The sequence below is a fragment of the Dermacentor andersoni genome, chromosome 10 (genome assembly GCF_023375885.2).
Source record: "Dermacentor andersoni chromosome 10, qqDerAnde1_hic_scaffold, whole genome shotgun sequence".
NCBI classification, from domain to species: domain Eukaryota; kingdom Metazoa; phylum Arthropoda; class Arachnida; order Ixodida; family Ixodidae; genus Dermacentor; species Dermacentor andersoni.
The window spans coordinates 22,914,598-22,938,433 of record NC_092823.1 but is presented as its reverse complement, the minus strand read 5'-3'; the positions used below and the strand labels follow the sequence as shown (position 1 = coordinate 22,938,433).

The following is a 23,836-nucleotide window of genomic DNA, read 5'->3' as shown; positions in this document are numbered from 1 at the left end:
ACAACGAAAAGCAACAGGCCAATTAAGAGTGACAATCGTTGTAGCGAAATCAAGTCGCTACAGCGTGAACGGGGTTTGTAGAAACCCCGTACAAGGCCCGTAACTATAAAAACCCATAAAAAAGGGGATTGCATAGTTGTCACAGGCTACTGCGGACGAGGAAGTAGAAAGTCGCACGTGATAGTGTACCAGCGATCAGAGCGGATCCAGGAAAAGGGGCTAGGCGAGTTGAGAGGCGCTTTTAATTATGCGCACCACCCCGTGGCACGGTCCAGCGGTAAAGATAGTTCTGCGGTCCTATCGGAGCGCAAGACTCGGATCTTAGAACGGGAACACCAGAAGGAGAAACGAGGCCAGCAAGCAGCTGCAAACATTGCTTATACCATTAATTTCTCATGAAAGTCGGAAACCTCTTAACACGTTCCGTCCACAAAGTTGAGAGTCTGACGAAATATCCTCTTCACAGGAACAACCATGAAAATAAAGACGACCAAGAGAGACAAAATTAGATTTTTCTCCCCAGAACAGCGAGCAGTAAACTAAAACTAAATTGACGGGTCTTCCGTGCCACAACCACGATAAGATTGTGAGGCACGCAATGGTAGGCGAATACAGATTAAACTGGCCATCTGGGGTTCTTTAAGAATCACCTGATCCTTGGCACGCGGGGTTTTTTGAAATTCACCTCTTTCAAGTGTGGCGGCCTCGGCCAGACTTTCATTCCCCGCCCTTGGGTTTAGCAGCACCCCGTGAAGGCCACTGCGCTGTCATGGCATGCCGCGGAAGTCTTTCTCGCAATGCGAAAGCCGCCAGGTGGGTGGAAAAACGTAGTTTGTACATGCCGTTTCTTGATTATTATAAAGCGAGGGAGGACTTCTTCTGTATCGGATAAAGACAAAGAATGTGCAGTACTATTACAACGGGAAGTGATGGCGCAATTAAAGGGGGAACGATGCAGAAATGTGGATGCCGGCGGGATTTAGCCTTCGTTACTGCGAACTGCTCCCACAAAATAAAGAGAAAACATGTACGAAGCGCTGATTTAGAGCAATGTCGCCTTGAGTAACCGCTATACGCATGATTTTACGCGGTTGGTCATAGGCAGTTGCGTGTACGGCTCACAGGTAAAAACAACAAACATCCCAATATACGCCGAAATTTCTGCGCCAGAAATCTGAGTTATGCAGTACTAAATAGACCGACCCGACGTTTGAGAGATATTGAGATGAGTGTAAATTTAGCCATTTTTATACTAAATCCATCTCCGTTTAACTTCAGTGTTCTAAGTATTGCTACACACTATAAATGCGTTCCAAACACTATCGTCATTCAGGCTATGCGCGGCTCGCCGCGGTGCGTCACCAATGACAATTTCTACTTCATGTATTGTATGCAGCCAATGATTAGCTTGCACGTTTGCTTTGAATAGATAATACGTTTTATGACTGAGAGGTGATGTTTGACAAAGCGAATATTCAGTTGTCTGTAAACATCAGGGTTGGCAAACATAAACGTTCGTGCATAGCATATGCACGGACGTTGATTTTTCGTTGCCCCACCATTTTCACTCTGATTTAGTGGAGTGCCCAACCTCTTGGAATAAAATTATCACGAATTATTTGGCACGGCTATTGACAATGCAACATATTTCGTGAGTAAAGGGAATATGGAATAGATTCCATAGCTGCCATGGCAGAACTGCGACTTTCTTTCAGCTGGGGTCCTATAACTAAAAACTATTCCAATATGTTTCTATTCCAATTTCCTGACGTCAAATTTGCTGGACCACCTACGCAAGCACCGGGCGGTCACCCGCAGGGTTGTCTGAACAGACCAATCAAACGCTCTCCTCGTTCATAGGAGGTCACTTTTGTTTGCTTGAAAAACGAATAACATTGCCTACACTGAGCGGCTTGTCGTATCTAATTGGCTGAAAAGAGGCGAGGAGAACGCTCAAGTGGAGAGGGATTTACTGGGGCAGAGCAAGTGCGCTGAAATTCGATAACCGGATGAAGATGGTGGTGCCGGCGTCTGCGATCGGTCGGCTTTCCCTTACTGAGCTTGTAGTGGCTGGTCGAAAATCGCGGCGGCATGCAACGGAAGCTTAAGAATGACGCTAAAACTGACCCTTAGCAAAAAGAGTTGGCAGAATGAGGTAGTAACCGTGCCGAAAGTGCTTCAAAACGTTACACGGTCACGCAAGAAGCTTTATTATACGCAAAATACACCCATGCTCTCCGGCAGGTGCGAGTAGCCAGCGTTTCAGCGATCGGCGGCAGCCATCTTTTATTCCTTTCGGATGGGGCAGCCTGCGGCTATTCCGAAAAAAATTCAGTTTTGTTCGGCATATTAATGCATCTTTATCACGTACACGTCACTTTGACGCGGTGAGATTGTGCGGTTTTGTGACGTCGCGTGACAGGCAGGTGAAGTGGGGGGTGGTCGAAGACAGTTTTTGACGAATCGCGGAAGGCTGATAGCAGAACTGGAATAGAAAAGTTCGAATAGTTTTACGTTATAGCGCCCCTGATCAACAGGCATAACGCTTTGGCTTTTCTTATCACTGTGCTAACAGAATATTTATTCTTCGTGTTTCATGCAAGAGTTACCAAGACAGCGACGGCTACACGAAATGTTTGCTTTTGTCGAATCGGTGTTTTTTGCCGCCGCATTGTAATACGGTTGGAAATGTCTCGCTATGGTTTCCAAAGCGGCATAGCTGAGTATTTCTTATTGCAGCAGATTTTTTTAGGAAACGAAGCCTTTCGCACTATTCGCTGTTTTATTACACAGTAAAAATAAATTGGGAAAATTGAAAATACCTGTCACAATATATAGATGACTATCTTTACAACCATGCTCTTTTGCATTGCAAACGTGTGTACTTTTAAAGAAATCATAGTGTTTATGATATGCGGTTTTCGCATAGCGTTGCAAAGCAGTTTTTGCATAGCGGTTTTTGCATTGCACAGGGTTCTTTGGCCATACCTAGCCTTTTCGTCACTAAAAACATACATCAGCATGATATTTCGGATGACTAATAATTTCGTCAAACATGCCTTCGCTGGTTCCGCTTCAGTACTTGGCACAATCTGCCATCCCTGATGTCTAACCTGACGAACCCGCGTCTTTCTATGCAGCTTCTTCTGGATCCTTTGGGTGACAGCGGTTATTTCTATCTCCCCAAAGCTCCGAGGAAGCTGACGCAGCTCGTTTGTAGCATCTTCCAAGGGCAACCCTGCAGCATCTTACTATCGATTACGCTGTTCAGCAGTCCTGAGCAGCTGAACAAGGTACTCCTGTTCCTTTCTGCATTAAACGCCTTTTTTTTTGTAGCCATATAAATTGTATGGACAGTCAAGACGCATTTCTGCCATTGCCGTCCCCGTCGGTGTCGCCATCACATTCGCCGTGAGGGTCCCTATGAAATCCAAGCGCGATGAAATCGTCGCCGGGCGCCGTCCGCTTTACGTGCGATGGAGAGCCGGCGATGCGACTCGATCTCCGGCACGCAACTGAGGAAAGTGGGTAGGAAGCGCGCTGTCTTCTGTGGTTCGGTAGACTCCGGGCGAGGGGAGAGAGAGAGGGCGTGTTATATTCTACGCCCCTCCCCCTTTCGGGGCGGATGTTTTACAATTGCTAGTAGGTACAGCGGGGCCTGCTGTTTCTCGCGGCGCTCTACGTTTCTGCGCTGGCGCGAGTAAGAGCAGGTGTGAGAGAGAAAATTTGGGGGGCTTTGCTCTTTGAATACGTGACTCTGCCTAGGCACTACGGTGGAGAAGTTTTCTTGCGCCTGTTGCGCGCGTTTGTCTCTGGGGTGCCCGCATACTGGAGTGGGGTTCGAGTTTGTTTACGCGGGGACGCTAGGTTCCGGCACGGTGAACCAGGTCAAGCAGCGGGCACTGACGCCCCATTTGGTGATCGCTGTGTGTGAAGGTCCGTCAGATAGACTTTCTCGCGGGTGCCGCGCTGGTGCTGAGTCAGTCATGCCAGGTGATAACATTGTCGCGCCTTCCGGTACTCTACCTTAAAAAAATGGAAAGCAACAACATTGATTTTTTGGAGGGAGCGATAGAGGCAGTACTACAGGTCGGGCCTGCTCGACTGGACTCTTTGGGAGCATTTTCGAGCGGTCCCGTTTGAGCGAAATAAACACACAGCGCTTAGCAAGCATTGTTGAACGCGATTGCATTATGTCACGTCGTGTTGATTATTGGTTTTACGTCTCCTCCACGTTACGTTGGGTTAGCTCAGGTAGAGGTGAGGTTAGGTTAGGTTTGCGTAAAAGTAATTAGGGTGCCGCGGCGTATTCTCACATCGGTTACGCCGTGGGGATTACTGTCTGCGTCTAGTTTAAGGTAACGTTAGGCTAGGCTGCCGTAAAACGCGTTAGGAGGGCGCGGCGTATTCTCATAGCGGTTGTAGGGGCGTCGAGCATCACTGGCGCCCTTTCAGCCACTTGCGTTCAACCGCAATTGCTAAGGCGCTCGGCCTTACAAGATACTTGCTTCAACGATAGGTTTGGTTTCTTTTGACAAGCCTGGCTTCGAGAAATGGCTTTTTCAGATCACATAAGACATGCGATGTGACAATAGGTGCATATTTTTTTTTAGATCTGCATGCCGCGTATTTATTGAAGAGGTATTAGTTAAACACATCAATAACTCTCCATATATAATGTCATGCAATTTGCCTTCCAGCGTACATGGCAATACTGCAGTCTTAGACCAAAATAACAATTTGAAACTGTTTATAAATTTTATGGCCAACGATTGGGGCTAGCATGCGGATGTTCTACGCAGAGATTTTGAAAGCTTTTAGAAATTTGTAAACTACTTTTGAAGATTCTTAAGGCGGCATTTGTTGTATGTGTGCTCAAATGAGCTTCGTCATATTTGGAATATTCTTTAACAGGTTCCAGGGAAGCAAAATAGTGCCTGCAGAAGGCGAGATAAGTAGAGGTGAAAAGTCAGGTGTTGATCGAGCGGTGTTATTCTCACAAGTGTAGCGGCAACAAATACTATCGTATGCTTTGTTGAAGCACATCTAAAAACTGTGTTGTTTCATGATAGAAATTTTTGACAACGGTACTGTAGATAGCGAACCATTGCATTTTGAAAGGAACTGTTTAGTGCAACACGGAACTCATTTGTATTAAGCATTCGGATTCATGACGTTTGCGTTGGTGAAACCTGCGTCGCGCGATAGCAGAACGTTCAGTTTCCTAGAAAATAACAAATTTCCTACTTACCCGTTACGTTACGCCCAATATTTCCCTAAGTAAGCAAGTGGCATAACGATTCTTAATTAAATTGTTATTACTTAAAACGAGAAGCACAATATTGTGCGACCTTTATAATCTCAAAATTCTATTGTTCAGACTATGACGCATTCCATCGTTGATACAGTTCAGAGATTCTTCATGCTATAATAAAAAAGGTACGAGCAAAATTGGTGTTAAAGTTGATACACCAAATTTATTGTTTTACAAAGGTGCTTATGCAAAGTCTATTCAACATCTATACTTATTTGCAACCTAGCACACCACGATGCAGTCAAATATGCTGGCGTTGCGGTTTATTGCCAGTGGCATTCTTTGCGCACTTCAGCCGTTTAGAGTCTATCCATCTATCCATTTACACATCTATCTAGCTTTTACGTGGACCTAGCGGCGTTTGTCTGCTTGCTTGGGCCACTAGGTATGTGTTTCTGGCTATGATGGCGTCATGGTTGCCCCATTGTCGTCATTCCAACTTCTTGATCTTACTCGTGATGCCGTCGTCATCGTGCCCTCTTCCTTTACGTAGACAGTAGTTGTCCAATAGTTTGGCTCGCTAGGTACGGACTCGTGGCCTTGATGCCGTCGTGGTGGTTGCATCGCCGTCATTCCAGCTTTGTCATCCGGCATTCCTCATGCCTTCGTCGTCAGGCCATCATCGTCATACATGCGTCATGCATTCGTTGTCCCACCGCCGCAGTAATGCCGTCCTTGTCGTTCGATCGCCGTCATTACATCTTTGGGATCTGGCACTCATCACGCTGTCGTCTTCACGCCTTCTACTCCTACCCAGTTGTCCAATTAGTCTAATAGCTTGGGCCACTAAGTCTGTATTCGCTGTTGTGATACAGTCATGCTGGATGCATCGTCGTCATTTCAGCTTCGTCATCCTTCTTTCGTCACGCCATCATTGCCATCACGCCTTTGTCTCCATGCCTTCGTCGTGAAGCTGTCATTTTATCATTGTCACTTCAGCAACGTCATCCCATGGTCGTCATGACGCCGTCGGCATACTGCCTTCGTTATTCCATTGCCATCAATGTTTCTTCATTGTATTGCAAACATAATGTTGTCATTCAATCGTGATTATGTCGCCCTTGTAGTGACGTCACTGCCAAACAGTCACTATCATACATCCGTTGTCAGATCGTTGTCGTAATGCCGTCGAGGTCGTGCCTCATCGTCACTCCAACTTCGTTATCGGACTCTTTATCATGCTGTCGGCGTCGCACCCCCGTCGCTGTACAGATTTCGCGATACAGTCATCATCACGCCATTGCCCTCAGACACCATCATACCGTTGTCCTCGCGTCGCATCGTCGCCACTGCATTGTCGTAAAATAGTCGTCGTCAGGGATTCGTTGTTATACCATCATCGGAATGCCGTCGCGATCTTTCCATTGTAATCATTGTAACTGCGACATCCAACTCTCGTCACACCACCGTCATAATACATGTGTCGTCGATCCATTAACTTCATTTCTAGTTCGTCATGCTGTCTTATTTAAATCGTGATTATGCCATCGCTGTGTGATTATGCCATCGTGGTTGCATCGTTGACACAAAAACGCATTCATGTATCCGTTCTGGTACCGCCGTGGTCATGCCATCGTCTGCATTCCCGTTTTTTTCATCCGGTTGTCGTCATACCGTCCTCGTCATGCCGTTGTAAGCCCGGAGACTTGTTCTAATTGTTCGCATGTCGTCGTCCACCTGCTGTCACTATACCATCGCCATACTTTAATAACGGAAATCGCATTGTCGTCATTCCGTCGTCGTTATACGTCTTTGTCACTCCGTCGATATTATTCTTCGCCATGCCATTGTTAGTGCGTTGGTGCGATACAAATGTCGCCAGCCTCCATAATCCTGGGCGACCTTCGCAAACGAGTGCCAGGGGAAAATGCGACAATATCGCAGTATGTGGTATATAGCCTAAGCAACTAAGTCTCAAGATTACCACAGCACGTGTTAAATAAACGTGAGTTCAGACATGTGGCGTGTCACCACATTACACGACTGTTATTCGCATTGCCATGGACTGCCATCGTTAGACGAGCTCTACGTTAATTTTTTTCCCACTTTTCTGTCTTTTGAGGACAGAATGGAAAAATGCATCTTTATCAAGGATTGCGCCAGCAAATATGATGTTAATAGCTTGGCACTGCGTTAGGGTTAATATTAACGCTTGTGCTTTCTCCTCCTTGATATCATTTTCGGTACACATCTCAATCGCTTTCTTGAACCATGTCTATCCGTAAGGAGGCGCCTACAGGGTTTAGAAGAAACATGAATCTAAAGTAGACAATCGCGCCTCTTATAATCGACGAGTGCGCCAGATAATGTGATAAGCATCAGCTGAGCAACGAACGGGCCTGCTGGCAGTCTCACATCATCGACGCCAACGGCGAAAACAAACTCAGTCCTAAAGCTATGTACGAATGGCTGCTAATCTACACTGTTAAAACAGTTGCACCCTTGGGGGTGTATATAGGCCTCACAAAGATAATCATCATCTGTCTTGCCTGCATTTCCTTTCTTTGACGTTGCGAGCCCGGTACTTACAAGTCACGAACCGCATGCGCTTAATCAGCATGACAGTACATTGTCGGCAGGAAAGTAGCGAGCACAGCGTTTTCAAGAAAGGACACGCAAGGCAGATGACGACTATTGTTGTGAGGCAAATATAGACCCCAAAAGGTGCAACTGCTTTAAATATGTAGCAGAAATTATGTACGTAATCAACTGAATTTTTACCAAAACAACACAATAATATTCTTTGCGCTTGGGCAACTCCCATGTTAAAACAATCAGCAGAAAAACGTGTTTTCATGAATTCCATTTCTGTATGTATATGTCCCATGGTGTTTGGATTTACAGGTACAGAGGTGCCATTATGAAGACAACTATTTCGGCCATATAGACCAGCATGTACATTGCAGCTGCATAAGAAAGTTCTTTTTTTTTTAAAGATAACTTTTTTCGCTTCTTCACGTCAAATTAGCTGTCTACTGAATTTGCTATGCTGCAACCCCTGTTTTCTTGATAGTGGCCTTTCTCTCTTTTGCATTGCACGTCTAAATTGTTAAATATGTGAGGCAACACAATTCCGTTGGTTATACAACCTCACGACCGAGATAAATTTTTCCTTACTTGAAGCATATCTGCGAAAGGGAAGTTGCAATTGGTTTCGATAATGTGTTTCTTTTGTTTTAGACGAGATTACCGGTCACGCTGTCGCATTATCCTATTGGGACTTCGTATCAGAATCTACGACACTTCATACAGGTGAGAAATAAACGAGCATAGATGACATCACTTACACGAAGACACTTTTCCCTATGTGTTTCTTCGCTTGGAAAGAGGATCACTTCAACAATGAGATTCTATGTGTGAACATCACCCGCGCAACGGTAAAAACCTAACACCAATAAATTATGGCACGATTTGTGTAATTTCTCCTTGACATTTCATAGATTTACGCGGTATCATTACTGAAGCTGCTCAGAGGTCACATACCTTGCAAGAATTAATAGTTGCATAGGCATGTGTAAATAAGCGCGTGTGCCTTAAATAAAGACGATCGGTAAAGTATTAAAGGCGGTACATGGCTAGACCGCAGTAAATGTTTATTACAACGAGAGGGAACAAAAGCTCAGACACGAAATAATAAGCACCTAAATAAGTCAATTTATTTTGGCAAATTTTTGTCAGCCCGTAACTTCTTGTGCAAAATGTTGCTGAGACAGAGACAAGCATTGACGAAGAGCGCAGCGCTTCTGCTGTTACAATCTGCACGTTCCGTTATTTGGCTGTTATTCTTATTCCAGATCGGTTACGTTTTACGAAGGCTGCAACAAATATATTTTGGTATGTAGAAATATTGTCGCATTACTACGTTTAATAAATTCCTGCTCAGGTTTACTCAGTGATACAACTTGTACCTGTGCTGAATAATTCGCCTAAAGGCCTTTAGGCGCATTATTCACTGCACTTCTAATAACATATGCCGCAATGCGAACACCAAATCAGGTGGATTCACAGAGTGAGACGTCTACGGAGCGATGTTATGAAGACGAAGGCGATGTAGTTATGGGCGTCGAGGGAAGAATGGGTATGACAGGTTCGTGCGCAGGGGTGTACAAAACATTTCTCCCTACGTTTAGGGATTCCGCAGGATGCGATTAACAGGTCGGTGTACACCGACTGACACTAGCAGCAGCAGTCGCAACGATGTTGAATCCAAACGGGTAGGCCAACAAAGCTCTGATGTAATAAATATATAAACACTAGAGCCCTGTGTTTCTGAGGCGAATGAACACGTCATTTTTATAAATTATCATTCTCCACGCAGCATTATTCATCGGAATTTTCAAGACTGCGCAGTATAGCATGTCGCTTTCGTTGTCTAACATGCCAAAAATTACTTTTTTACTGCGTTTTTATATTTTTATGGTTACCCAGCTTGGACCTGGAGTTTTCAGTATGTAACAAATAAACAAAATAAAATATTTGTTGTCACCAACCAGTCTAAGTAGGATCATATAAACGGCGCGGTTTCTTATTCATTGCAGAACAACAGAGAAAAGAACTTTCTCATGTATGATTATGGCACCTTCGAGAACAAACAGCGATATGGACAGGTAAGGCAATAACAGTGTTGTTTTGAGTGAGTTGGTCGTTCACGTCGAGGGGAAATAAATCGCGAATATAGGAACACAAATTCACAGGACGCGCGCCAACCGCCAAATTAATTAGGAAGTGGATAAGACTGGACTTTCTCGTATAAAACATGGCTTAGAAGTTTTCATTACCAGTACAAGAATATCCGAGGGAACAGAGCAGAGAACTTAGGGCTGGTAACATCGATGGAATTTCAGCGCTCGTTTCTCTCGTAAGTCCTCTCTTGTATTCTTGCGTTGGTAAAGATTACTTTATAGCAACTGAAATGAAATAACAGAAAATATCCGGTTTTAGGCAAAAACTAATACAACATGAAAATGGTCATTCAAAATGATTCAAAAATGTTCAGCATATTGATAACGTTGATGTAATTGCAGTTATTGCATCAGGAACTGCACCAGTCAGTTTACCTCTTCAGTGGGAGCTCGGCGACGCAGGGGCAAAATCGAACGCTGACAAGGGGAAGGGGAACGACGAGTTTCTGACCGGCGATCAGTGTCTAGACGTCGCGGGGAAAGTGTAGGCGTCGCGCCGTATTGTGGTGCGTAGGTGGGCGTTTCAAAGGCAGTATGCGTAGTTGGTTCGTGGCGGCGACAGAAGTGCGCCACGTGGCAAGCAATGGCGCAGGCGAAGCCGATAGGCCGGTTCTCTTGAGTGCGCCACCTCTCGGTGGAACGAAAAATCTGCGGTCACGGTCGGGCAACTGGAAATGAAGCCGGATGCTTGGGCGATGAAAAGGAAGCCGTCGGTGAAGGTGGCCGTGTAATCAAGGTTGCGTAACTGAAAGGCAGCGACGCAGGGTGAGTGGTAAAGTTGCTATAGGACAGCGGCACACTCATAGGATCGGGTGGGGAAGGGGGGTTGTAGGAGCTGCAGGAAGCGCTTCAGGTATCTGAGGCCGGATAGCTTGCTGCAGCGTTGGAGGCAAATCTGTCATAGATGCATCGCTGTGAAGCAGCAGCGAGAGCTTCCTGACCACTTCCTCATGAATAAAATCTTTGATATGCTGCGAGAGGGTCGAGATGGTCTGGTCGGTAGAAATCGCGATGCTCGAGACGGAATCGTCGTGCTGAATTTTCTGGCGGGCGATGGAATTTTGGCGGCGCAGCTCGTCATAGCTCTGTCCGAGGTTAATGAGGACGGATACGCTAGGTGGGCTTTTTGCCATCAACATGTGGAATGCACTGTCCTCGATGCCCTTGAGGATATGCTTGATCTTGTCATCCTCTGATATGCTGGGATTTACCCGCTTGCATAAATAGAGGACATCCTCAATGTAGCTGGGGAATGTCTCTGCAGGCTGCTGTGCGCGCTGGCTTAGACGCTGTTCAGTGCGTAGCTTACGTACAGCTGGGCGATCAAACACTTCGGCAAAAAGGGCCTTAAACGCTGACCAGCTGTATTGTCGGATTCGTAGTTGAAGAACCAAAATTTGGCTACGTCGGCGAGATAAAACGGCTGGTGGGTCAGCTTAGACTGGTAGTCCCATGCTTACGGGCACTTACACGTCTGTACGATGATAGTCAGTCTTCCACGTGGGGTTCGGCAGTCCCACTGAAAATGGGTGCGTCGCGTCGACAAGGGACACCGGCGCAGACGACAGTGGCAGCTGGTGGTGCATTCAACGAGGTCGTGGGTTGAGGCATAGTGCAGAGTGATCTTGTTGACAGGGTTCGAGCTCCAGGACGAGGTGAACCATCTCAGCAACCTCCACCTAATGCGACGAGGTTTATTGTCGTTCACAACGTTGTGGAATGCTAGCTATAGAAAGTCCCTGCAAGGTGACGGGCACTTCACCGGTCAAATACATCGTCGAGCTGCTCACAGTGTCGCCAGACCTGCGTCGTTATGGGCGAGAGACTGTACATGTCAACCGCCTGAAACAATATTACGACCCGCTCATCTTCTCCGCGCCCTGAGTCTCCAGGATGGCTACGCTTCGCTCCATGGGCATTGTAATGAAGCAGACGTGCCCCTGTGTATGTGGCGACTGAAGAGGAAGACGAAGGACCGTGCCGTTATCGCAAGTGAGCCCCGTGCTACGGATAGCCCTTGCAGTGGCTTTCTATACCTAGAGTTCCACAACGTTGTGAACGACAATAAACCTCGCCGCAGTACTATTTCTGAAAAATAAACACCATGCCAATTTCCACAGTGAAAAGCTGAAGCAGGGCCACATTAAAAAACCGTAGGGTCTGTGCAACACAACGGAAGTGCTCCAACATGAAATGAGCGCTTCTGTGCCCGTCGCGGTAGCGTGACAGCTATGATATTGCTCGAGGTCGCGGGTTCAACTTTGATCGTGGCAGACGTAGTGCGATGAGTGCGAAATAGAAAAACGCTAGTGCAGTAAAATTACCTGCACGTTAACAACCACCAGGGTGTAAAACATAGCCCGCAGTCCGTCATTATACCGTGGCTCACAATCCGATAGTAGTTTTGGAACGTACAGCCCCATAATTAAATTAAAGTTTAAGACTTCTGCCACGATGAGATATGCTATGTGAGGCAATGAAAACTGTTCAACTCCTCAGAGATTATGAACAATGGCGCACAACAACGCCCTAAGCAAAACGTTTTCCTGCATGTCCTGTGTTCTACGCAGATGAATAGAAGTGGTGCACGCAAGGTAACGTTTACCATGAAGTGACTACACTCGTATTGGACTAAGCGCTGATGAAATACACATTCGCCGGCAACATCACAAGTAATTATTGCCAATGAAAGCACGCAGTACAGAAAGCTTTGTTTACCTGGATCCCCAGAATGCGCGGCATACACATATCTTCCTCTTTAGTGTCCCTTTAAAGTGTAGATGCCTTCCTGTATGTCTCGTTTTTCTGAATACGGAAAATGACATGCTTGATTGCTCTCTTTCTACAACGACATCTAAGAAAGACAGAGAAACATTATTTTCACGTGTGACTGTAAACTTTGTAGCTGGCTGTATGGAGTTCAAGTATGCAAGCAAATTGGTCACCTCTGATGATTTCACCACGCAACAGCAATCGTCCACCCAGCGATATATTTGACTTAGGGGAAGAAGCGCAAAGCGTCCGCTTCTCAATGCCGTTCAAGGCGAGTGCGGCGACAGTGACCAAGAATGCGGCACCCATGGCAGTTCCCTTAGTCTGTTTGTAGAAATGGTTTTTGGAAGACAAGTACTAAAGCCCTCGAAAGGCGGAATCCCTATAACCGACAGATATGGTTGACAGAAAGGGGAGTGTGCTCTTTCATTGTTTCGTCGCGTTCGAACGCGCAAGGTGTCACAGAAAGCACGAGAGGCAAAGACACACTAGTGAACAGCGTATCCAAATCAAAGGAGGCCATGCAGTCCTTCTCGTCAGGACACATATTGGAGGCCATTTACAAGGTATCCTGAATGGTGAATGTCGATTCCCGTTTTTCCACTTAGAGAAGAGAATATACTCTGGAGATAGCTTGACAGGCCTCGCATGGGGGGATACATAAAATATATTATGGACCGTAAATCCAAAAAAAAACACAATAAATTTATTTGGCTATTTTATTAACAAAGTGCTTCAGGGATTCTGTCAGGAGAGAATATCCGTTCAGGTTTATGTAGAAAGTTACCGTTATGTTGAATTATTATCTGCAGTTAACATCAGTATTCAACCATTGTATTGGATCCTGCTTGTAATTTTACACAACGTTCGCAGATACATACGAAAAGATACCCACCGAGAAAACGAAGGACCCAATAGTACACAGAACCCAACAGCCAGGCACCCACGCGAAACCCAAAGGGGGCAAATGAAGCTTCGCTTTAAAGTCCATCAATCGGCTTCTTTGCTGTATTTAGATTTAGGTGCACGTGGAAGAACCCCAGGTCGTCGAAATTTCCGGAGTCCTCCACTACGACGTGCCTCATAATCAGAAAGTGGTTTTGGCACGTAAAACCCCATAATTTAATTTAATCGGCTTCTTTGCTGGGAGCCTACAACAGCTCACATTAGCCTACAACAGCTCCATGCACACCACTGTTCCCATGCTTTGATTATGAATGAAACGAATTCCTGCATGACAGCTCTATGCATCTCTTTAAACAACGGGCATGGGCCATTAGGCACCACGTTTGACGCATACATTTCAAGTCCGTTCTTTTTATTTTCCTCCTACGTAGCAATTCGCCTAGAAAGCAGATCTACTTTGGTTTGTACACTTCATTCATTATTTAACCTGTGCTTACAAACAGCTTTTGGCATAAGAAAAAGCAGAATTTCGATGGAAAACAGTACGAATTTTATTTGTGTAGCAGTTATGATATTCGACTTATTATAGTGCGGAACAGAAAAAAAATGCTGCTTCCTTGTAATGGTAAAAAAAACCAAAGAAAAAAAATTACTTGTTTCCTTTCATGAATGAACTCTAATGAGTTAATTTTCGCCACAAAATACTTCGCCGCAACTGAAACATTTCTAAACCTACGGCTCGGCTGAACGGGTTGCGATGCCACGCTTATAGCGCAGCCCATTTCATGAACTGAAGACGCAGAGTTGCCTCAAAGATTGCCTGAATTTCGGCTTCAACGGTAACAGTGTAAAAGCAACTTCACATGCTTCATTTCAAACACAGGTATACCATAAATACCTAACCCATGATTAACGCACAGAAATTACTGTCTATACGCGTAGTGCATCGACTATAGAAACACCCCTGATGACCACCTAGCGGGCGCTTTCGAAAGAACGCTAGGAGGGAGTAGTTGACAACAGCACTTTGCGCCAAAGTAGCTGAAGTTCACGGCTGCTATGTCTCCTTTGGTCGGGTTCAGGACCCGCTACTTCTGCATGAGAGCTACCGGAAAGGCGTTGGCCCACATCTATGAGAGCACACATGAACTTGATGTCACAATAGCTTGGGACAACACAGTCAGCATATATCAAGCGCAGCAATCAAGCAATCAGGCCCATCTAGACGGAGTGGTACGGGTGTTAAGTTGCCGTTTTGTTTTCTTGACTCGTGACATCATCAAATAAGAACCTTCAAACTTGCCTCAAGTGCAATTGCAAATTTGTTAACTCAAATCCGCACACCAGTCAACGATGTCACCAAACGAAATCGTGAATAAGAAAGTTGCAGTTCCGACCGACAGACGAAGCAACGATTGCGATATAAAATTAGTGAACAGCTATACGAAGTAAGGAAAGTGTTTTTATGGGCCGTATAAACTTGTAAACATAGTCACGCTAAACAAATTACCAAGCGTGGTGTCTCGCATGGTGGCACCCATACAGGATGCTAAAGCTTCCGTTAAATGGAAGGAAATTGAAATAAACTGAATTCTTTATTGCTAATTGGCTTATTGGCTGATACAATGAATAGTCATTGAATGAGTGAATGACTGAAGGGGTCAGTGATATTACTTACGTCTTCGTGTTACATGCGCTTGCAGGAGGAGCCTCCTGCTTACGATGTGGATCGCATTACAGTCCAGGTAGCACTGTTCTCCTCAGAGGGAGACACGGTCGCCAATCCGCAAGATGTGTCTCTGCTTGCTGAGAGACTGGGGTCAAGACTTCTCTTCAATCACGTTGTGGCTCCGCAAGACTTCCGTCACTTAGATTTCGTGTACGGCTACCAAGCAACCAATTTCTTGCACGAGATTATGTTAGACACATTCGAACAGTACGCTGGCAGAAGCGCTTAACCAGGGCGACGAGGACCCTCAAGCAAATGCAAAAGTTGTGCTAATAGTGCCCGCAACATCGCAAACGTTCGTGACATTTACCTGGCTGCAGTGGTTTTCAGTCATTTTATGCTTTTACTTTTCCTTGTCCTCTGAAATAGGGTAGCCAGCACCGACCTCTGATTTAATTACAAATCAATATAGCAACAAAGGTACATAAAAAGATCCATGAGTCGACTTCATTTTGGTCTTCTTAGTATTTCTTCATCGCGACACTACATCGCCAACAATGGAGCACCAATCCGGTGTGAGCTATAGCATGTCACAGAAACGGTTCGCCTGTGGGGCTTTAAGCCCGCATGAACGAGATCAGTTCTTGGTTGTGCAGATGATAGGCATGAGTTTTCTGCAGCAACCTCATAAGCGAAATCTGAGAGCTGCCGCAGGATTCGGTAGGAACCTGAAAAGTGCGACAGAAGTCTTCTGATAGGCCTACACAGTGGCATGGTTACCATAAGAGGAGAAGGAAGGATGGTAAAACTTTACGTCGCCGTAGTGCATATCGTAACGAGGATTCTGAGAAGCTTCTGAGGCAGTGAGGCGCACTAGACCAACCAGATGGACCTGTGCGGCCATGGTAATTGCATCACAAGCACACGCAGCGGTTGACTCTGTTTCCCGGGGAGATATACTGTCCAGGCGCAGAACAGTATCATAGCCAAACAGTAGGCAAAGCGCCGAGTGGGCATGGTAGCGTGTGGTTTAATAAGTCGCAACAGCAACCTAGTTCGTGCCAGTAATTGACATCGGGAAAAGGCCAAGCACGTCGTTAACTACTTGAGAAAAGGGCTTGGAGAAAACGCCGATGCATTGTCGAAGTCCTCCTTGAGGCATGGAAAGGGGCTTCCGGAGTTGGCACAGGTCGCAAACAGTAAAATACCGGCGAACATATGGGTAAATATTGGGCCAGAAAAAACGGCACCGGACTCAGTCGAAGGAGAGCGTAACGTCAATAGGCCCAGGAATATGCGCATGGTGAAGTTGTAGAAGCACAACGGATTTAAGGTGCCCCGGAATGGTCACCAGTGGTTCAGCGTCATAGGGACAAAAGTTGCGTTTATAAAGGGATCCGTCAAGACTGCAAAATAGGAGAAGTTAGGGATCAGGATTCCACGAGCCTAACCGATCCATCATGGTGCGCAGAACAACGCTACGGCACTGTTCCTCCGCGATGTCAAGGAAGGTGGAGAATGACATAACACAGATGTCTGTCGGAGTCAATGGCTGCGGCATCCGGAGGGTTCATATGATGGCGCGACGAGCAGTCAGCTTGCTTATGTAAACGACCGGTTTTGTAGGCGACGGAGAAAGGGTTCGCTTGTACACGGGCAGTGGTGCCCTGTAGCATTTTTTCAAAGAAGACAGCCAACAGAGGGTGTGGTGGTCAGTAATTACGCGGTAATAGAGGCCATATAGGCATGGGCCAAACATTTACATTGTCTAAACTAGCGCGAGACACTCCCGTTGTAGGACAAACTAGTTGCTCTCGGCTTAGGAGAGAAGGCCGGCTGGCGTAAGCGAAAACCCACTCCTGACCACGCCGAATCTGGGCAATAACAGAGCCGATGCTGCGACCACTAGTACCTGTGCGGACTTCGCTTGGTGCAGAAGGGTCAAAATGAGCTAAAAGCGGGGGGGAGCGGGGAGGGGCATGGTTGTCAGGACTTGCATGAGTCTTTTGAAGGCTTCGGCCTGTCGTTATCGTCATAGCCAGAGGGCGAGTCAGAGGGCGAGAAATGTCACCAGAATTTGAACCAAGAGACACACGAACGCAAGCATATAAAGCTACTACCTTTTAACCGATAATGTAACCGCGAAGTCTTGCACTGTGGAAATTTTACCCGGGTAAGGTCGCATACATTCAGAGTTGATTAGGTGCGCGAGAACTGTTATTTGGTAGCGAGCGAAGTGGTATTTTGACTCCTTGAGCTGAAGTTCGGCAGCTGTAAGAACAGCAAGCAGATTCATGAGGAGCTGTAGGTCGCTAGCAAATAGCGACGAAATCGATTACATCATGGAGGCAACAAACACATGTCAACTAAGTAAAACCTCGCAGAAGTGTGTCCATCATTCTTTGGAACGTCGATGGTACATTGCAGAACCCGGAGGGCATAACTCTGAACTGGTAAAGGCCGTCGGCAGCAATAACGGCAGTGGTGGTGGTGGTAAGAACTTTATTAAAATTCTTCTCAGGTAAGATCTTTAAGGCCTGAGTCTTAGGATGGTCTTTCGGCCCAGGCAACGAAGGCGTTTTGTAGTTTTTGATCTGGCGTTCACAGCAGCTCCCCCAACGTCTGTTGTGAGGGAGCTGCTATTGTTCGTGACAATAGCCTCAGATTCACGGGTGTTATGCTAAATTAGTATGCCCAGGACTCCTATTGTCAGTACGGAAGGAACTGGGCCGTCTTCCATACTGACTCGTATAGGCGAAGTGGCGTAGGTAGCGGTGGCGGGTTTGGTCGATTTAATTCGGATGACGACAAGATCGGTTATTGTCGGGAAGCACGCGAGACCATTTTGTCGCACAAAATTTTGTACGGTGTCCGCGGCCGCTTAATGCTTCCGCGATTTCTCCATCGGAACCGCTATCGCTATTGGTCCAGGTGGTGCTATTGTCAGCATAGCTGGAGCAGGTATTATGCGGGATCCTTTCCGGTATTGGAGAGAGGTTTCGGATGGTCGCATTGAAAAGGAATGGGTCTTCGCCGTGCTCCTCACGAACAGCAAGGTGCAAGTAACCAGAGCACAGGTCAACTGAACAAAATTGCTTCGTCCATATAGACAATTAATCCATCAGCGACGCTAAGCAAAGGATACACGTCTTTTCTGTGATAGTAACTGTAAGGAGACACCAGGCGCATTTCTGCCGTCGTCGTCGGCATCACCGTGATGTTCCAGGTAAAGTGCAAGAGCGATAACACCATGACGGCGTGTCGTACGCTCTAGGTGCGAGAGAAAGCGGGCGAGCGTGAGCCGAAGCTGGTGGCTTCATCTAAAGTGCGCCAGGGAGAACGGCGGGGAGGAAGCACGCCGTGTACCATCGCGCGTAAGGCACTGGTGAGGGGGAAGGCGTTCGGCTCGGCGGAGGGTGCTAATGGCGCGACACAACGGAGCTGCACGGGCCATATCTTGCAAAATTCTGCAATCAGTACAGAGTCTAGGTGCGTCAAGGGCTCATAGCATCGTGTGCACGCTGTTCGCGCCGCTTAGCTCACGTTAAAGAAAGAGGAAGCACGAATGTCAATTCAAATCGTTACTCGGTCTGTGTACATGGCCACAATGGAAGGCATGCTGCCATCACTAAGGGTACTGTGCAGAGTACGGCAGGTGCGAGGGCCTTTCGAAGTAGTTTTTCTATGTTCTTTGCGAAAGGCGGCACTAATGACGGGTACTTGCAAACCGGTGTACACCACGAACCTGACTGGAATGCCATACACCTCATCGTCTAAAATGCTTCTACTGGTAGCCATTATCAACAGAGGATTTCTAAGACCGGTCGTTGATGCTGCCTCACGTCTAGTAGCTGCATCAACTGTTTCTCCCTAGGGATGTACTTAGGAGAGAAAGTGGCGAGCTTGCGGCGAATGAGACCAACGGCTTAGGGGTGAAGGCGATCGGCCTGGGCGAAAGATCGTAGGCAGGTCGTCAGTATTCGCAGCTGAGGGCGCGCAGAAAAAAGGCGAGAAGCGACTGAGTCTGGATGGAAGCTCCATCTGGGTGAAATTGAGCAAAGGCTGCGGCAGTTAAGGCGATATGCCCAAGGCGCGTGCGATTAAAGCAGATTGGCCTATTTTCGAGTTTTCTTCAGTGGGCAGGATTACGACGGCGATTGCGAAAAGCAGGAGAATCGGAAGTGGTTGGGCGGTCTTGGTTGACTGTGTCATCACGAATACAGCAAAGAGAGAGACGGTTCAAATGTGCCGTCTTTTGTCGAAGAGCGGATGGTCGGAGAACGAAGGAAATGTTGACTAGGAGCGGTTGGAGACATGATTTCGAGTTCGTGATAATTCATCTCCGTCAAATAATATTGACCAGACGGATGAGTTCCACGTGGCTGCTCTTTACACGATGATGTTGCTGCCATGTTTGGTAGTGGGCTAATCTGCTACGTAATACAACGTCTCTTCACCTGTTTGAGCTTCTGGGGGACGTTGGACGCTGCCGCGTTCCGACGTCCACCACCTTTGGTGTCGATACCGCCGTACCGCCATCCGTGGACTGCCGCCCCTTGCTCATCCAAGGAAGTACCTCCGAAACAACATCCGCAGTTTCCAAAACATCCACAGTTCCTAAAAACGGACGTATGGCGGACTGCAGATGGATGCCCGCTTTGTTTCAACTGCGGTGGTGCCGGCGCCATTTTACGCGATTGCTGGCATCACGACATACCGTTTCGCCCTCTTCGCCCATGCTTTCATGGTCGACGGGCCAACTGCGACTGCTCGCTAAGCCGCCAAGCTCCTTTTGAAGGTCCGCAAGCCACCCGCTCTTATTTTGACGATCTCCGAGCAAATGAATAGGGATCGCTGCCAACATGGGCCATCGGTCACGATCTCCGTTTCCAACATATTGGTTAGCAGCAATACGCCGCATTTCACTAGCCTCAGGGGTGGGAGGTCGCCTCGCCCACGCCGGGGAAACTAAAGGCGGCGATCTCTGGTGTTAAGCTTGCAAGTCGTCACGACGATAATAAACCTTCTTTGCTCCCGTCGAGAGACGCTATACAGCCGACCAGGGTCGCTATAACGTAAAACTATTCCAAACTTTTCTATTCCAATTCTGCAATCAGCCCTCCACGATTGGTCACTAACTTTTTTCGACCACGCCCACTTCACCTGTCTGTCACGCGACGTCACGAAAAACGCGATACCTCCCCATCTGATATGATGTGTACACACTAATTATGCATGCTTTGACAGAAAAAAGAAAAACAGTTATTTCTGATTCGACCCCTTTTTGCCATTAGCCGTCGCCTATTGGTAAAAAGTTATCGGGCGTCACCCACTTCACCGGCCTGTCACGCGACGTCACAAAAGCGCACAAGCTCACCGCGTCAAAGTGAAGTGTACGTGATAAAGATGCATTAATATGCCGAACAAAAGTGAAATTTCTTCGGAATAGCCGCAGGCTGCCCCGTTCCGAAAGGAATAAAAGATGGCTGCTGCCGATCTGGCTACTCGCACCTGCCGGAGGGCATGGGTGTATTTGCGTATAATAAAACTTCTTGCGCGGCCGTGTAACGTTTTCGAGCCCTTTCGGCACGTTTACCACCTCATTCTGCCAACTCTTCTTTGCTGAGGGTCAGTTTTAGCGTCATTCTTAAGCTTCCGTTGCATGCCGCCGTGATTTTCGACCAGCCACCACAAGCTAAGTAATGGAAAGCCGACCAATCGCACAGGCCGGCACAACCCTCTTCATCCGGTTATCGATTTTCAGTTCACTGGCTCTGCCCCAGTGAATCCCTCTCCACTTGAGCGTTCTCCTCGCCTCTTGTCAGCCAATTAGATACGACAAGCCACTCCGTTTAGGCAACGTTATTCGTTTATCAAGCAAACAAAAGTGGCCTCCTATGAGCGAGGATAGCGTTTGATTGGTCTGTTCAGACAACCCTGCGGGTGACCGCCCGGTGCTTGCGTCGGCGGTTACGCAAATTTGACGTCAGGAGATTGGAATAGAAACATATTGGAATAGTTTTACGTTATAGGGCCGCAGCAGCAACGGCGACGATGTTGTAAGCACAGATCTTATTGTATTTTTTCATGGGCAACACAGAACAGCTTGAGTCGACACAGGTGCTGAGTTCTTCAAGGCCACGCAATTTGTCTAAAAAAAGTAAAGACGTCTTAGACCGGGCTCCATATAAGGACTGCATGAGGCCAGTTGCCGGTGCCTCCCGGACTATATACGGCTAGAGTCAACATAGGAGGTGCATCTTTCGTCACCACTTTAGTCATTCTGGTCACGTGCTGTAAGCACTTGATTATCGGTGTGGACTTTCTGATGGAGTATGGTGCGGTCATCAACATCCCAGACTGTTTGGTAACACTTTATCATAACTCTGATGCAGTTCATTACTTGGAACCACCGCACAACTCATTACGCCTCAGTGATGATGACGTGTCATTCCTCCTCGGCCGTGCACCCTTGTTTCTGTGGCATGCCACGCACCGTTCGACGGGGAAGTAGTTGCAGACGAAATACCCCGCTGTTGTTTACTCAAAGTATTTTAGTCGCACGAGGTATTGTCAATATCGTTCATGGGTGCACAGATTTGTTGCTGACAAATTTCAACACGGAGCATCGGCACCTTCCAAGGGGCATGGCTGTGGCCTATTTCGATGGCATTGCAGGTGTTCAGAGCTGCTTTTCGATGATTGAAGACACATCTACACACGATCTTTCTCCTATTCTTGACATCAGCCCTACCTTACCGCAAGAGGAACGACAAAAGCTCTTCGCATTACATACAGTGTTCCAGGACTGCTTTGCATCGACACCAGGAGTCGGTCCCATGGCCTTAACCAAGCACCGAATAATGGCGGAAGAAATGGCGAGACCTGTTCCCCAGAACCCTTATCGTGTGGCTCTAGAATAGCGTGAAGCAATACAGGGGCAAGTAAATAGAATGCTAGAAGACGACGTAATTCAACCGTCATGGAACCCCTACGCTTGTAGTTTTAGTGAAGAAGACGGACCATCGCCTGCGTTTTTGTTTGTGCCGACTACCGCGAGCTGAATCAAGTTACAAAGAGAGATCACTACCCACTCCCACGTATAGTTGACTCCCTCGATAGGGTTTAGCACCCTGGTTACTTTTCTTTAATGAAATTGAAAAGTGGGTATCGGCAAATCGAGGTGAACTCGAGAGACTCTGACCAAACCGCTTTTATGACGCCAAATAGACCGTACGTATTTAAAGATTTGCCCTTCGGTTTGTGCTCTGCGCCCGACACTTTCCAGCGGCCTATACGTTGCAAGTGCTAGGCGGCGCCCTGTCTTTCGGACCCCTAGCGCCATCTGACGAATAGTTGCTCAAATGTGAGAGGATTGCTCACGGCGTCAGCAGCTTGCGCTGCCCGTTTGGCGCCCTGTCAAACAGTAGTGATCGCGCGAAACAGCGTTCCGATATTAATTCTAGCCGGGTATTCGGGAATCACAAGATCTTGCCAGCTTTTTTCGTGGAAACAATTAGGAGAAAGGAAGTCGTCGATTTGAAGCGGGGCACGTGTACGACGTGAGGGAAGTGCTGAACTCACACGGATCGGAAGGGACTGCTAGGTGTATTCCGCAAACGAAATTTAAATCACCGCATCAGCGAGATGCGTGAAGCTCAGCGTAAGTTACGTCGTTATATACGTTGTGGACGCATGAAATTATAGATGACATTGATTCTTGCAGATCGGCGACAGCAAACAAATCGTAGCGGGGAGCTGCGATTGCCGTGCTGACATCGTAGGGAAGAGCAAGCACGCCGCACTCCAAAGCATCTCAACCAAGAACGTGGGGCGTAACAACGTCTCGTAAGACCTAGCCGAGGTATTCTAACGTTGCTCTCCCCAAACACAAAAAAGTGAGGAGCTAACCAGTTTGTTAGGCTACGCTAGGAAAATATTTTCGCCCAAGTTACTGGAAGTCCGACTCCTTTCATGTTGTTGCGATTTTTCAGTGCGTGCAAAGGAGACTCCAATAAACCACGTCGTCAAATATTTTGGTGATCTCAACTGCCCTCTAGATAATATGCTGGGCGCAGAAGAGTGCATGCCATCTGAGCCAGCAGCAACCCCTCCTCGTAGCTCTCAGCAAGCCCTGGCGCTGTTTGAATGGGAGAGGATTGGTAAAGAGCTCCACAGCTTTACTTCGATAGAGTGTGGAAACAAACAACTTTGTTTGCTGCATATCCTAGTACGCACTACAGGTGTCCCGTTGCTGCCATCGTTGCTCTAAAAGCAACGAATTAAGCGTTAACGCATTTTTCATAACGCCGGAAAATAAATGTCTGCCGTCGGACAATAGCGAGCCAGCATTGACGCCGTTCTACTTCATACGGTCGGCTCGGAAACTTGTAAAACTTTGTTCTTAGTGAGTTGGTGTACGTGCTGTTGCAGCGCACTACGCAACAGTTCGGGTTGCACTTCAACATTGCTCAGAAAAGGCAACAGCTACGC

General features: G+C 47.1%; 1 protein-coding gene across 1 annotated transcript in view; it reads left to right on the top strand.

Moving 5' to 3' along the window:
• Nucleotides 1-15,828, top strand: part of LOC126519215 (gastric triacylglycerol lipase-like) — a 42,700-nt gene extending 26,872 nt beyond the window's left edge. The window contains exons 4-7 of the mRNA XM_055065179.2: nucleotides 3,141-3,293; nucleotides 8,495-8,566; nucleotides 9,853-9,921; nucleotides 15,378-15,828. Coding sequence (XP_054921154.1) covers nucleotides 3,141-3,293; nucleotides 8,495-8,566; nucleotides 9,853-9,921; nucleotides 15,378-15,632 — 549 coding nt within the window. The 3' untranslated portion in view covers nucleotides 15,633-15,828. The remainder of the gene's footprint in view (nucleotides 1-3,140; nucleotides 3,294-8,494; nucleotides 8,567-9,852; nucleotides 9,922-15,377) is intronic.
• Nucleotides 15,829-23,836: the final 8,008 nt, after the last annotated feature.